General features: G+C 40.2%; 1 protein-coding gene across 1 annotated transcript in view; it reads left to right on the top strand.

Annotated features, from left to right (window-relative positions):
- LOC126170853 (translation initiation factor IF-2, mitochondrial) overlaps nucleotides 1–15414 on the top strand; it is a 96118-nt gene that overhangs the window by 61941 nt on the left and 18763 nt on the right. The window contains exons 11-12 of the mRNA XM_049920755.1: nucleotides 14543–14666; nucleotides 14747–14887. Coding sequence (XP_049776712.1) covers nucleotides 14543–14666; nucleotides 14747–14887 — 265 coding nt within the window. The remainder of the gene's footprint in view (nucleotides 1–14542; nucleotides 14667–14746; nucleotides 14888–15414) is intronic.

The raw sequence follows: 15414 nt of genomic DNA, 5'->3' as shown, positions 1-15414 counted from the left end.
GAATACAGTGTACTCCCAATTATTCAGGGTAATGTGCAGGGGAAGATGCACAAATAATCTAAAAACACAAATAATTAAGATTTTTTAAACATACATTCTTTGTTCAAAAGTTTATCCAAGTACTGTGCGTAATTATTGTAGGCCTGTTTGTTGCTTAAAATTTTTTCGCACTGCATTTCAAACTGTTTTGTGGCAATAATATCATTGTAGAGAAACCCCTGTGGCCTATATATTCCAGAAGAGTATTAACACATTGCAGTGAAGCACAAAGTCACCGTTCTGAACCCCCCATTCACATTTGTATTTACTATCCTTTCCCTTGTTGTTTCGTGAAGCAGCAGGCACAATGTCGGTGTCACTTGTGTAGTGGAAGCTGGGTTTATATGCATCAGTCTCTGGCCACTTATTGTAAGTTTTCTTCATTGACATCTTCGAAACCTTTTAAACTCATTGCCAGATTCATTATTTGTGCCGGCCAGGGTGGCCGAGCGGTTCTAGGCACTACAGTCTGGAACCAGGTTCGAATCCTGCCTCGGGCATGGATGTGTGTGTCATCCTTAGGTTAGTTAGGTTTAATTAGTTCTAGGTTCTAGGGGACTGGTGACCTCAGCAGTTAAGTCCCATAGTGCTCAGAACCATTTGAACCATTTTTCATTATTTGTGCAGTTGTATTTCTTCATCACTTAAACCTTGAAAATCACTTCTATATGTGAAAGAATTTTCCTCCATGATGAAATGCATGTATGTGGGTTGACTTCCTGTCAGACATCAGAAATCATGTGTATGCCGTATAGAATTGTCAACTTTTTCCAGAATGCCACCAAATAATCCTCATCAACTAGCATTCTCGATAGACCAGCCCAGAAGTGCTGTTTTACCTATGCAATTATGCCTTGGACCGTTGGCTGTATAATGACAGTCACGTTAGAAGGTGAAAACTTAGTCGCAGTAAGACCATCGTCATATACAAGAGACCAGACAGTAGAACAGCCTTGTGTGCCAATCCTTTCTCTTCTAGAAATTGCTGAACTTGTGGTACAAAATATATGTGGAACCAGTTTTTGAAAATTTCATTACCCCCCCCCCCCCCCCCCCAAATACTCCTTTTTGTGTACAATAATGCACAGGGAGAGCCTTAGCTGTGATATCTATGAATGCTCAGGATTCCCCCCCCCCCCCCCAAATACTCCTTTTTGTGTACAATAATGCACAGGGAGAGCCTTAGCTGTGATATCTATGAATGCTCAGGATTCCCCCCCCCCCCCCCCCCCCCCCCACACACACACACACACACACACAGTCGCTAGTAGTTTCATTTTGTGGTTTTCAGAAGCATTAGCAGTCACAAAATTGTAATGCGTTCTTTAGATTACTTGAAAGCAAGAATTCTGTTTGGTATAGATTTCAAATGCAGACCACTTTGGTCTGCATTATAAATTTGGTCTGGTGTGAAATTCTCTGCTTCCACAAATTTCTTTAATTCTTCCTGGAAAGAATCAGCTACCCCAACATTTGAACTAGGCAGTTCTCCTTTAACAGTAAGTTTTTGTATACCGTGAAATTGTTTGAATCTGGTTAGCCATCCAGGTAGGGCATTAAATTCTCCGTGTAACACTACAACTTCATGAAAAAATTTAGTCGGCATATATCACACCCACTTATTTTGCAAAAGAGCAACATCTAGTTCATAAAATATAGATCTCTTCATGCTTTTGTGTGCAGATAGTCCAGAACCATAATTGCATGTCCTGGCAAGAGTCTGTATTTTTTGCTTATCCTTTTCAATGTCCTGGACACTGCATTTCAGTACCAGGGTGGCGATTCTTCTGGGAAACCTGGCATTCTCAGGGAATTATATTTTACCTGAAAAAAATCAGGCAAATCTCAGGGAATTTCATAATATATCAAGGAATTCTGGATTCTACCTAGCATTGGGGTTTAATTTTGTTGACTTTCATAAATCACAAATTTTAAAATACTTAATACTTCAAAGTCTATTAATTATTTGAATATTATTGCATATAAATTATTGACAGGAAAGAAAAGCCATTATTGTGTGGTATGATAACCTCCTCCCCTCCCCTCCACTCCCCACTCATCAATAATTTATCAGGAGTTTCTTGACACCATCTTGATCATGACACCTGGAATTCTCAGGGACTTTTTTTCCAAGTTTGAATAGCCACCATGAAAACCAAAACCAGCACTTAGTTTTGCAGCAGTTTCCCCTTCTCAGATCTTTCACCTAATTCTAATATTTTGTTTTAATGTCAACACATGTGTCTTTCGTATTTCTGTCATTCTTTTACAGATTTCTTGTAACTTGTTTTGTTGACACTTAAAAGCCAATTAACATCAGAAAACTGAGTTTGTTTTCAATTTACACGGAACAAACTGGCCAATAACAATGGAAACCATATTCTGTTGATATGTGGCAGTCATTGAAACAATGGGAATGGCACTTATTGTCACATGGGGGGGGGGGTTGTTTATTCCTATTTGCTAGAAAAAATATTTCACATCCAGATGCACAAATAACCCGCAAACCAGATAATTCACACACAAATAGTCGGGATTACACTGTATATTAATTTTACATATATAAATTGAACTCCTTACATATATTTAAATTTTATAATTTATAATTATTAGTTTAACATAATGAGGAATTAAATAAAATGGAAAAAGAGGGAAAATGATGATAGCAGCAGGAATCAAACCTGAGTCGACGAATTGCGTCGGTGTGCTTGACCATTGTGCCATGGCACCATATGACAACTGCTGTTCAAAAGTTCCTGATAGTCTGCATATTAAACCTTAGATAGCATTTTACCTTTTCCTGCAACCTACTCAGGTGAAATATTTTAGGAACTTGAAAGAGATATCTACCTGCTTGTACTCAACTAATTTGAGCCAAATCAGTGAGTCCTGTCCCATGCCCTCCACTTGTTAGATTAAATTTTGGAATAGATCTGTCTTAACTATTTAACTCTCACTGCCTACTCTAAAGATCTATTGGAAAGGGCTCTTCAGCAAATCATCTACAGAATTTGCCATATTGCATGCACAATACTTTACGCACACCTTCAAAGAAAAATACTTACCTGTACTGTGTGCAATGTAGCATCCATAGTGCCAGAAGGGATAACGCCACATCAGAGCATACACAGTCGAAAACAGATAGCTGTGTCTCTTCTTTGAGTTGATTTTAGCGTGGGTGACTATCATTTCAGCACTCGACACTGGTTTCTACATAGTTGTCATGGAGAGAATGCTACAAAACATGTTTTTGTCCTTTTTATTTGCACACTAGCACACATTCAAAGAGGAAGATGTGCTTATAATGTGATTTCTAGCTCGCATTTGAAGAGAAATGGAATAATTTAAACGGGATATTTACAGTGTGGTGTAGTGCATTAGCACATGATCACTGGCCGCCACTGAGTACCATGCAATTTCATCAGTTAATGGTATAGCTGGAGTTATAAAACAACTGTATCAGTAGAGGACATTTATGAGCATTTACATTGATGTAGAAGCAAACATGACTCGAGTTCCTGGAAAAAAAAAGTGCTGCTTTGATTCAGAAGTAACAGTGTGTCAAGACAGAATAGATGAAGATAGTTGTGGGAAGGAAGAAGGCTATTTCTCATACTTCAATTCTGCAGTCTGCTACTAATGGCAACATTGCCTCTGTTTATCATGCCATGAAATAGAGCTAAAAATCAAAGAATTACAGAAAGGAAGATTGATGAGAAAAGGGAGTAAAACAAACACTACACGTATTGCAGTAGTAACAGTATGTTACACTGGACTATTACAGAGAGAACAGATCCAGACACAGTTGGTATGATTCTCAAGGTTGCATCAAACAGTGAATGCAGACACAATTAGTTTGACTCTCTAAGATTGCATCAAAAAATGAATGCTGAGGGTTAGTATCTGAAACTCAATGAAGATGAAGACATGCTTTCATAGGAATAAAAATTGTTGAGCATGGCACAGAGTCAGATGTGAGATTCAGACAATACAAAAAGATGTAATAGAATATAAAATAGGCAGAAGAAAGGGAAATGAATAGTAAGCTGGATGAAGATCTATAATTGACAACAAACAAAGCATTAGTAAATAGAAAATAGGTAGAAAATTGCTCTGTATTAGAATGACTGATCATAAGAAAGTCAATGCCAGTGTATTCAAATTCGAAGGAGAAAGAACAGGAGTAAAACATCAAACCTGGATGTAAAAAGAAAGAATGGAAAGGCCATGCAGGGAGGTTGTGCTGATCATTAAGAAAAATGAATGGTGCTCTGGTCATAAAATTTAGCTGACAGAGATACTGAACAATAAACCTTTCAAGCCAAAAATATTATTAGTTTTATAGCAGGTGAGATATGAAACCATCAGGCTTATCGGTACCTCTTAATAAAATTTCTCATATCACAAATAGTCCTACACTTCTTTGTTAGTGTCTGTGTGCTCACTAAGATCATAAATCAGAAGCCATAAACAGTCTTGTAGCCTTTTATGGTGTCATACCCACATATAGCATGTTGTTGTGTTCTGTAATCCTCACATACATATTCTGATAACTTGGGACTGAGTGCATGGTGCGCAAAACACAAAATGTGAAAGTTGTAGAATTAAAAATATTGTTTAATTGTCAGTGTCATTTTTGTCGAAAATCATTATAGTCCAATACAAAACCTTAATTTTTTTGTAAAACATATATAACCTCAACAGCATAAAATCAAACAATGGAAAATCCAGGATGGAATGTTTCAGTTGCCTGAGATTGCCTGATACTGCAGTCGTGTGAGATGTTGCGTGTGTGTGTGTGTGTGTGTGTGTGTGTGTGCGCGCGCGCACGCCCATGCGTGCGAATGTGTGTCTATTGTTGATGAAGGCCTATGGCCAAAAGCTTTAATAATCAGAGTCTTTTTGTTATGCCTATCTACGACTCAGCATCTCTGCTATATGGTCAGTGTCAACAGTATAAAAAATAGACTTACAATAAACTTTTGCAATATTAAACAAAGTTTGTAGACAGGCATAACAAAAAGACTCTCACTATTAAAGCTTTTGGCCATAGACCTTTGTCAACAACAACAACAACAACAACACACACACACACACACACACACACACACACACACACTACATCTCACACGACTGCAGTCTCAGGCAACTGAAACATTCCATCCTGGATTTTCCATTGTTTGATTTTATGCTGTTGAGATATTTTCAGCTTCAATGGTTATTGTTTGTTGCATGAAAATACATACTTATTTCTCATGGTTTGAATCTAAACCACACTTTTTTTTTTTTAAGTTGATGCTCTGCACTGGCCAAAACAAAGAGGCCAATGATTTTTCAGATAAACAGGGACTGTAAGATAACTCATATATTGTACAGAGAACTTCATCATGTTTTATTGCATCAGACCATATTAGGAGACATAAATTAGTGAAATGCTGCATTGCTATCACATTTTTCTGCTTTCTAAAGAAAAAAAGTTTTATTCCCATTCAAAGGCATCACTAAAATAGAAAATTGATGTCTTATGATTGTTCCTGGCTTCATTCTCTCTCCCTCTCTCTCTCTCTCTCTCTCTCTCTCTCTCTCTTTCACTCTGTTACTCTGCTAGTCGTAGTCATGTCTCTTAAGAGTTGTCAGGGGCATTTATTCTGCTTTTTCAGTTGATATTTGCAGTTTCTTTTTTGGATTGTGCAGGTGGAGTCAGGCCAAATAATTACTGTTCTTATGTGCCCATTCAACAGAGTGCTCCCAAATTAATCTAGTCCAATATTTGTTTTATCAATATGTATTAACAGGGGCAGTAAAATGCAGGTAATAAACAGCAATTCAGCAGTGGCTCATTTAGTGCTGCATGCTTGGCAGTAGCAGTCAGTGTGCAGGCCATGATTGTGCTGCAACTGCTGCAGTAGTGATGGTTATTCTTCGGGTTTCACTGTCCCTAATAATACATATCAATGAAACAGATATCACAATAGACTAATTTGGGCCCGCTCTGTCAAATGGGCACATAAAATTCCACTTTAAAAACCATTTTGTTGTAATGGGAAGCAAACCGATCTTTCCATCGACAGTAGGGTCTTGAAATTCATGATGAGCTCTATTTGTTTGGATTGATTCTAGCTGCACAGTGCAATAAACAAATTACAAAAATCTGCCAAAACACCAGAGAAAATGTGCCTTGTGACTCTTAGGAGATGAATAAAAAAAGAGGTTCCAATATTTTGACCTTCCTTGGGGTGTTTCTGAAATTTAGACATCTTAAAACATTATTTTAACACTTTTATGAGCATTTTGAAAGTGTGATGATAACGTTTATGTGGGTCAAAAATAAAACTCCCTCGTGCACCTACAATTTTTCCTTGCATGATTTATTGATGGTGTTTATATTTCAGTTTACAATTTGTTACAAAAAAGAAATTACAATAATGCTGAACACGTACAAGTTTGTACTATAAGATGTTGAAAAAGGGAAGAAATTTAAATGTTTTAATTAATGGTTTATAAAATAGTACATAGCTTTGAAAGGTTTTCACTGTATGCCTCTTGTCTCTGAACTGACTGAAGGGATATATGGCAGTTTGCAGTAGTGGAGCACCTGCAGAGCAGGCAGGAAGAGGATTGTCATACAACTGGGCACAGCCATCTCCCACTGCTTGCCACTGCATATGTTTTAGATCAGTTATAGTCTAGTTTCGAACCATGTGTGCATAGTTTTCCATCACTTCAACTGCAGCAAAAGTTGTGTTGTACTGCATCTCAAAACTATGATTTTGAATTTTTGTCAGAGGTACTGGTGTGTACCATCACAAATCCAGCAAGGGGTGTGTGTGTGGGGGGGGGGGGGGGGGGTAGACTAATCGGAGAAACTACTGTAAGGATTTTGATCCAATTTTGACTAATGGGTAGATGGCTTCATGAAGAAAGTTTTTGTTTTTAATTTATACATATTTCATGGAAATTTGCTGAACCATGATGAATTTAAGTCTGCTGCTGTGAAAACGATGGCAATACTAATCATCTGATTTGTATTTCTTTTTTATAAACTTCTAGAACAAATAAACAACAATAATTTTATTTACTTTACAAGTAACGTTATTGTGTTAATTTGAATTCTTAAGAGTAGAGAAATTCATCTTATGTTCATGCTGTGTCACAATGGTATCAGACGGATGATAAAATGGAACATGAATGATATATGGTTACAATCCAAGGGACTACAAATAAATGTGCCATTGCTTTTTCGTACAGTATTCACGAAATTTGGCTATTTTTGATAGGTCACAGTTGTAGTGTAAGTGACTGACAACAAGGGGGAGGTTGAAAATACTGTGATGAATCATTTATTATATGAAGGAAATCATTTCTAATCACTGTGAATTGTCAAGATTATGCAACACTATTAAATTAGTTTTTTCTTCTTCTTTTGTGTAACTGGGTGGCAAGTAAAAAAATAATAATAGAAACAAAAATAATAAACGAAATTGATAACTGTAACAATTGCACTTCTGTTTTGAAAACAACTGTTCACCTCACTTCTAGCTTTAAATTACGAGGTATGTCCACAAAGTAAGTTCTGTTTGCTTATATAAAACAAATGTGTACAGATACAGAAAAAAAATTGTTGTACAAAAATCTACAGCTGTTAAACTACTTTTCTACATAGTTACTGAAATTTTGTAGGCACTTGTCATAGTGTGGCACAAGCTTTTGTATGCCTTCTTCATAAAAGGTTGCCACCTGTGTATTCAACCATGTAGTAACATGTTCTTTCAGCTCATCATCATCGTTGAAGTGTTGACCAGATTTTAGGTGTAGGAATAGATGAAAGTCACTAGGAGCAAGGTCTGGGCTTTACGGAGGATGATCAGCAGTGAAATTCCTGTACGAGTTGTTTGGTCACATTCACCGTGGAGGTTGGGCATTATTGTAGAAAAAACAGCACCTTTTGACAGTAATCCTCGGCGCTTGTTCTGTATTGCATGGCGCAATTTCTTAATGGTCTCGCAGTAACCATGTGCATTGACTGTTTGGCCTCATGGTAAGAAATCAGAAGGCCTTTTCTGTCCCAAAAAATGGCGCACATGACTTTTCAAGGAGTCATGATTTGCTTAGGCTTAATCTTCATTGGGGATGAAGTGTGCCTCCATTCCATTGATTGCCGTTTTGTTTCAGGGGTTTGGTACGATACCCAAGTTTCATCTCCTGTGACTATCCAAGAAAGAAAACCATCGCCTTCTTCATTGTAGCATGTCAAAAACTGAAGTGCACTGCCCATCCGTTGTTTTTTGTGTTGTTCAGTAAGAATTTTGGGTACTCAATGTGAGCAAAGTTTTTGAAAGTTCAGTTTTTCAGTAACAATTTTATGAATTAGTGATCGTAAGATTTGCGGAAATTGCGTAGCGAGGGCACTAAGTGTAAACTTATGGTTGTGCTTAATCTTCTCTTCAGTTGTGTGAACCAGTTCATCAGTAGCCACAGATGGGCATCCACTTCGTTCTTCATTGTGCACTGGATCATGTCCTTCATTGAACAGTCTGACCCATCTTCTAAACATTGAATCACTAATAGCATTTTGTCCATAAACCTCACAGATTTGCCGATGAATTTCCTTCGGTTTAACTTTCTTTGCATTTAGAAAATAAATCACAGATGTGATTTCGCACGTGGCAGCATTTTCAATTACAGCTGACATTATAAAGAAGCACTACAAAGCACACTTCAGCAGCAGCGATCTGAAAATGGCGTACATGTCTTCTCCTTGAGTCAGAGCAACTGCCGAGCATGCTCGGAACTGTGATCGTAGTGCTGCCATGGATAGAAGTAGAAACGGAACTTACTTTTTGGACGACCCTCATATTTTCACAAGAAGAGTGTCTCAACAGATGCATTCAAATATTCAACATATTAAGTGAGATTGTGAAAATTAAGTGTTAGCAAAACTTAAAATACTGTTCAGCAAACCATCTCGTAGTCTATAAATCATATTTTTCAGATGTATCATGATTGTACAATTGTTACAAATAGCCTGTCAAACACTATAGAGGATGTCACTGTAGAATGAAAAAAGTGACTGTCTCATTACTTTAGCTGTTCTATATAACACATAGTATGTCCATTGTTCTTGTTATTGTTTTGATAGCCCAGTGTAACTTTCATTTTTTTGCTGACCTCTTGATCACAGAGAAGCAGCCAACATTGTCAGTTATTTGTTGGGTGTATTCCAGGCTCCTTCTAAGGGGTACCAAGGAAGTTATTCCCCGATATCTACTTCTATGCTTATACTCTGCAAACCATCATGAATTGCATGGCAGAGGACATGCCCCATTGTACCAGTTATTGGGTTTCTTCCCATCCCCTTCATGTATGGAGTGTGGGATTGCCTCTGTAATTGTGATCTTGCAGGCAACATTGTAGGTGTGGCAATCATAGCTATGAGTACTCATCTTGGGTATTAGTAACCACTTCGGCTGTATTTGGTCCTTTATTACTGAATCATTACCAGTTTTGTGGCACTAAAAGCTGTATCTTCAGGTGAACATGTGATTAAACATTAGAGAAGAAAAGCTTGGAATCATTTTCCCCAACATTTGTTGTCCGTCAAAACAAAACACTGCTAAAAGATGGTATGTCATGGATTACAAACTGCCAGATTCCAATATAGTGGATGGGTTCAGACCAAATCGTACCATAGTGATTGCTTCTCTGATCTACACTCCTGGAAATGGAAAAAAGAACACATTGACACTGGTGTGTCAGACCCACCATACTTGCTCCGGACACTGCGAGAGGGCTGTACAAGCAATGATCACACGCACGGCACAGCGGACACACCAGGAACCGCGGTGTTGGCTGTCGAATGGCGCTAGCTGCGCAGCATTTGTGCACCGCCGCCGTCAGTGTCAGCCAGTTTGCCGTGGCATACGGAGCTCCATCGCAGTCTTTAACACTGGTAGCATGCCGCAACAGCGTGGACGTGAACCGTATGTGCAGTTGACGGACTTTGAGCGAGGGCGTATAGTGGGCATGCGGGAGGCCGGGTGGACGTACCGCCGAATTGCTCAACACGTGGGGCGTGAGGTCTCCACAGTACATCGATGTTGTCGCCAGTGGTCGGCGGAAGGTGCACGTGCCCCTCGACCTGGGACCGGACCGCAGCGACGCACGGATGCACGCCAAAACTGTAGGATCCTACGCAGTGCCGTAGGGGACCGCACCGCCACTTCCCAGCAAATTAGGGACACTGTTGCTCCTGGAGTATCGGCGAGGACCATTCGCAACCGTCTCCATGAAGCTGGGCTACGGTCCCGCACACCGTTAGGCCGTCTTCCACTCACGCCCCAACATCGTGCAGCCCGCCTCCAGTGGTGTCGCGACAGGCGTGAATGGAGGGACGAATGGAGACGTGTCGTCTTCAGCGATGAGAGTCGCTTCTGCCTTGGTGCCAATGATGGTCGTATGCGTGTTTGGCGCCGTGCAGGTGAGCGCCACAATCAGGACTGCATACGACCGAGGCACACAGGGCCAACACCCGGCATCATGGTGTGGGGAGCAATCTCCTACACTGGCCGTACACCACTGGTGATCGTCGAGGGGACACTGAATAGTGCACGGTACATCCAAACCGTCATCAAACCCATCGTTCTACCATTCCTAGACCGGCAAGGGAACTTGCTGTTCCAGCAGGACAATGCACGTCCGCATGTATCCCGTGTCACCCAACGTGCTCTAGAAGGTGTAAGTCAACTACCCTGGCCAGCAAGATCTCCTGATCTGTCTCCCATTGAGCATGTTTGGGACTGGATGAAGCATCGTCTCACGCGGTCTGCACGTCCAGCACGAACGCTGGTCCAACTGAGGCGCCAGGTGGAAATGGCATGGCAAGCCGTTCCACAGGACTACATCCAGCATCTCTACGATCGTCTCCATGGGCGAATAGCAGCCTGCATTGCTGCGAAAGGTGGATATACACTGTACTAGTGGCGACATTGTGCATGCTCTGTTGCCTGTGTCTATGTGCCTGTGGTTCTGTCAGTGTGATCATGTGATGTATCTGACCCCAGGAATGTGTCAATAAAGTTTCCCCTTCCTGGGACAATGAATTCACGGTGTTCTTATTTCAATTTCCAGGAGTGTATATGGAACCAAGTACAGGGAACGCAGTTCCATATAGACTGCCACAGGTCCCATGTAAGTGCAGAGGAATGCCTCCCATAGCATGATACTGTTGCCACCAGCCTGAATCTGTGGTGCGCTGCACATCTCGAGTTGCCGTTCACCTCAGTGATTGCATTTGTGGAGATGACCATCGAGCTGTTATAGCAAAAATGTGGTTCACCCAAAGAGCCAACATGTTTCCATTGATCGACTGTCAAGTCCTGATGTTCTTGTGGCCACTGCAGTCGTAACTGTGTGTTATCACATAGGGATGGTCTGCTTTGGTGCTGCATGTTCAACAATGTATGATGAACAGTGTGCTCCGAAACGTGTGCGTGCACCAGCATTGTGCTCTTTCGGCAGGGATGCAACAGATCACCCTCTATCCTACTTTACAGAGCAGATAAGCTTCCAAACCCCGCGATCTGTGAAGAGTTGTTGGTGTGGAACCATTTAGCGCCTAGTGGTAGTTTCATGTCCTTCTACCTCTGTCTGTAGATGCTCACAACAGTAGCGTGTGAACATCTGACTAGCTTCACCATTTTCAAGATACTCATTCGCAGGCTGTGCATAATAATAATCTGCCCTTTGTCAAAGTCACTTATCTCAATGGATTTCTCTATTTGCAGCCCAAATCTTCGCTAAGATAATTCCCAGTCTGTGTCTGCTCTACATACATATTTTTGTTATTGTGTCACTCGTTGGCAGTGTTACCAGGCGGCACCCAACATAACAGTGGGCAACGGTCGTAATGTTTTGGCTTTTCAGTGTATTTGTTGCCATTAGATCCAATATATTTCCATCATGAATTGGGTTCCGAACTATCTGTTCTAGGTAGTTTTCGGGGAAGGCTTTTAATAATGCTTCACAGACTGTCTTATTGTGCCCACTACTAACAAAACTGTAGTTTTCCCAATTTATTGTTGGTTGTTTAGAGTCTCCACCAATGATTACAATATGATTGGGGAACTTACAAGTGAACTGAGGTTTTCTCTAAAGCTTTTGGATACATCAAGAAATGAGTGTGGTGGGTAGTAGAAGGATCCAGTTATCATTTTATACTCACCCCTGTAGTAAGTCTTGGCCAAACAATTTCAATGCAGCTTCAGTTTCTACCTCATTGGGTTTGAGTTTCTTGTCTACTGCGACAAATAAACCACTTCCATTTACTGCTTGCCTATCCTTTTGATATAGACTTAAATTTTCCCCAAAAATCTCACTGCTATTAATTTCAGGTTTCAACCACCTTTCTGTACCTGGTATTATGAGAGACTCGCTGCTTTTCAGGAGTGCTTCAAAGTCTGACACTTTTTCTGAATACTTTGGCAGTTAACCATTAGGATTTTCGTACTCTAACCTGTGGGAGGTATTTCTTTCTATCTTACACTGATACTTGTGGCTTTTCTACAGTTATCGTTATCTAGATCGGATGAAGAGTTGCTTAATCTAAAAAAACCTTGTGTACACCTCACACACAGTCAGCTACCTGAGTAGCAGCCTATGATGTGTAGTGCACACCTGACCCATTTAAGGGGACCTTGTTGTACTCAACCCTATGGCACAAGTCCAGGAAGTCATAGCCCAGCTTGTCACAGAAGGTTTAGTCATTCGACTTGACTCAGAACCAGAAGTCCACAATCAGTTCTGGGGAATGCTGCAAATTGTGAGCTTCATTGGAATTCCACGTGCAAAGCTGGTCTTGTCAACCTTGGCTGCCAGTCACTGGAATGATCCAAGTACAACCTCGGAGCCCATGCGACAGGCTCCATTTGCCCAACATGCACCACAATCTGCAGTTGGTTGCACCCTGTTCTCCCAGTGGCTGCTGGAATAGCCTCTTCAGCATGTTGAATGAGGCCCCCAGGCATACACACTGAGTGCACCTAGTATCCCTTCCTGAAGGGGTACCATCATTCACTGTTTGTTTGAACTGCCAATGATTAATAGACCCCTATCCTTTTATCTTTGCCTCCTCTTGGTACTGGATAAAACAGGTTTACCAAAAACAAGCTGGACAGCACCTCAAACTTATTGATTAGAAGGATCAGTATAACATCTTGAGTCCTCCCTGGTCCCCATCCACTTTGTACAGGACACCTAGATCTACCATTGATGTGCCACTCACAGACAAGTGGACAAGTAATCACAGATTCTGTACTTTCCACAGAGGAGACAGGATCCACAGGAGAGGACAGTGCTTGAGGTACTCCCGGTATCAATATCACAGGTACACGACTCTCGGGAGCTCTTCCAGCACACCAATTCACAGTAGCTGCCAATCGTTTGACAGCAGTCAAGGGATTTTCAGCTGCTCATATTATCTTATATATCTTAATATATGTCTAACAATGGAAACTCCTGGTAGGAATATCAAAAATGCAAGTAAAGACAGATTGCTACATACTGTAAAGAAGGCAAGTCAGGTTGCACTTTCAGCTATAGCCTTCATCAGTAAAAGAGAGAGACACACAAGCAAGCACGCTCCTCACACACACAACCACCAGTTCCAGCCAGCTGGGGTTGTGGTCACGTGTGCTAGAGGTGTGCTTGCTTGTGTGTGTGAATGATGTGTGCCTCTCTTTTACTGATGAAAGCTGTGGCTGAAAGCTTTATGTAAGTGTCTTTTAATTGTGCCTATCTGTAATTTGACATGTAATCTGTACGGTAAGTAGCACTCTGTCTTTTTGTACATTGTGAACACATGCCTTATATACCTTAATACATGTCCTATCATCTTGTACCTTTGTCTTGTCAGTGTATTCCATATATGCCTTTCCTCTCCAATTCTACAAAGTAAACATTGCAAAAAATATGAATTTACAAACTTGACATAACAAATAAAGGATCAGTGGATATGTTGAAATATTTCCAATCTTTATACCAAATTCAGGAGTTGTCCATAAAAATTATGAGAAAAGCTATCTCTGATTGACGCCAAGAGAAGTCTGAATTCACATTTAGAGTTCAGTGATCTTCATCACTTGTCAGATCACCTACAATGTTTTGCAATACTGTTATTACGTCCAGCAATGTTTTGTTATGAGTCAAATTTTATCATGCTGATTAGTTCTAATTCTGGCCAAATACAGGAGGTTAAGATTACAGTAGAGTGACATTCTGTTATAAATTCATGACCGTGTGTACTATTAAATTTAAAAAAGTCTTTATAATTTTCTACAATACTGCAGCTTCTGTTGTAACGCATGTACAGTTTTATTCCATATTTGTGAATTTAATTCCATTCCTTAAGAAAAGGAACATAATTTCAAACTTATTGTGAAAAATAAAAATTAAAACAGAATACCTGCTTGGTTGTAGCATTTTATTTTAATTGCTTTTTCCTGAACAGGCCTACAGAGAACAACTAGAGAAGAAAAGGTTAATGGGTAGGTTCAGATTAAAACCGTCTGGCCCAAGACCAAAAGAAATACAGAATGAGGATGAAGGACCTAGAGTGAGCATCATTATTAAAGGTAAAAGTTGATGTGTATTACATTAGTCTCAGTAGTATAGTTTAAATTTTTCAATTTAATTACAGTAATCTGTGTTTCAGGAGATGTTGATGGGTCAGTTGAAGCAATCCTTGATGTTCTGGAAACATATCACTCAAATTCACAATGCAAACTTGATTTAGTACACTATGGTGTAGGTGGTGTCACAGAGACTGACATAGAACTGGCTGAAGTTTTTGGTGGTGAGTTGTGATAAATATCACTAACCTTCTTATTGTTAGGACAATGTACACTGAGGTGACAAAAGTCATCGGATACCTCCTAATACCCTATCGGACCTCCTTTTGGCCAGCGTAGTGCAGTAGCATGACGTAATATGGACTCAGCAAGCCGTTGGAAGTCCCTGCAGAAATATTGACTCATGCTGCCTCAACAGACACCCATAACTGCAAAAGTGTTGCTGGTGCAGGATTTTTTGCACGAATTGACATCTTGATTATGTCCCATAAATGTATGATGGGATTCATATTGGGTGATCTGGATTGCCAAATCATTTGCTCAAACTGCCCAGAATGTTTTTCAAAAAAATTGCGAACAATTGTGGCCCAGAGACATGCGTAGGAATATGAAATCCATGATTAGCTGCAGAGGGCTTCCAAGTAGCCGAACATAACCTTTCTGGTCAATGATCGGTTTAATTGGAACAGAGATCCCAGTCCATGCCATGTAAACACAGCCCATACCATTATGGAGCCACCACCAGATTGTA

The sequence above is a fragment of the Schistocerca cancellata genome, chromosome 1, assembly GCF_023864275.1.
Source record: "Schistocerca cancellata isolate TAMUIC-IGC-003103 chromosome 1, iqSchCanc2.1, whole genome shotgun sequence".
NCBI lineage: Eukaryota > Metazoa > Arthropoda > Insecta > Orthoptera > Acrididae > Schistocerca > Schistocerca cancellata.
This window is presented reverse-complemented; position numbering and strand designations above follow the sequence as displayed.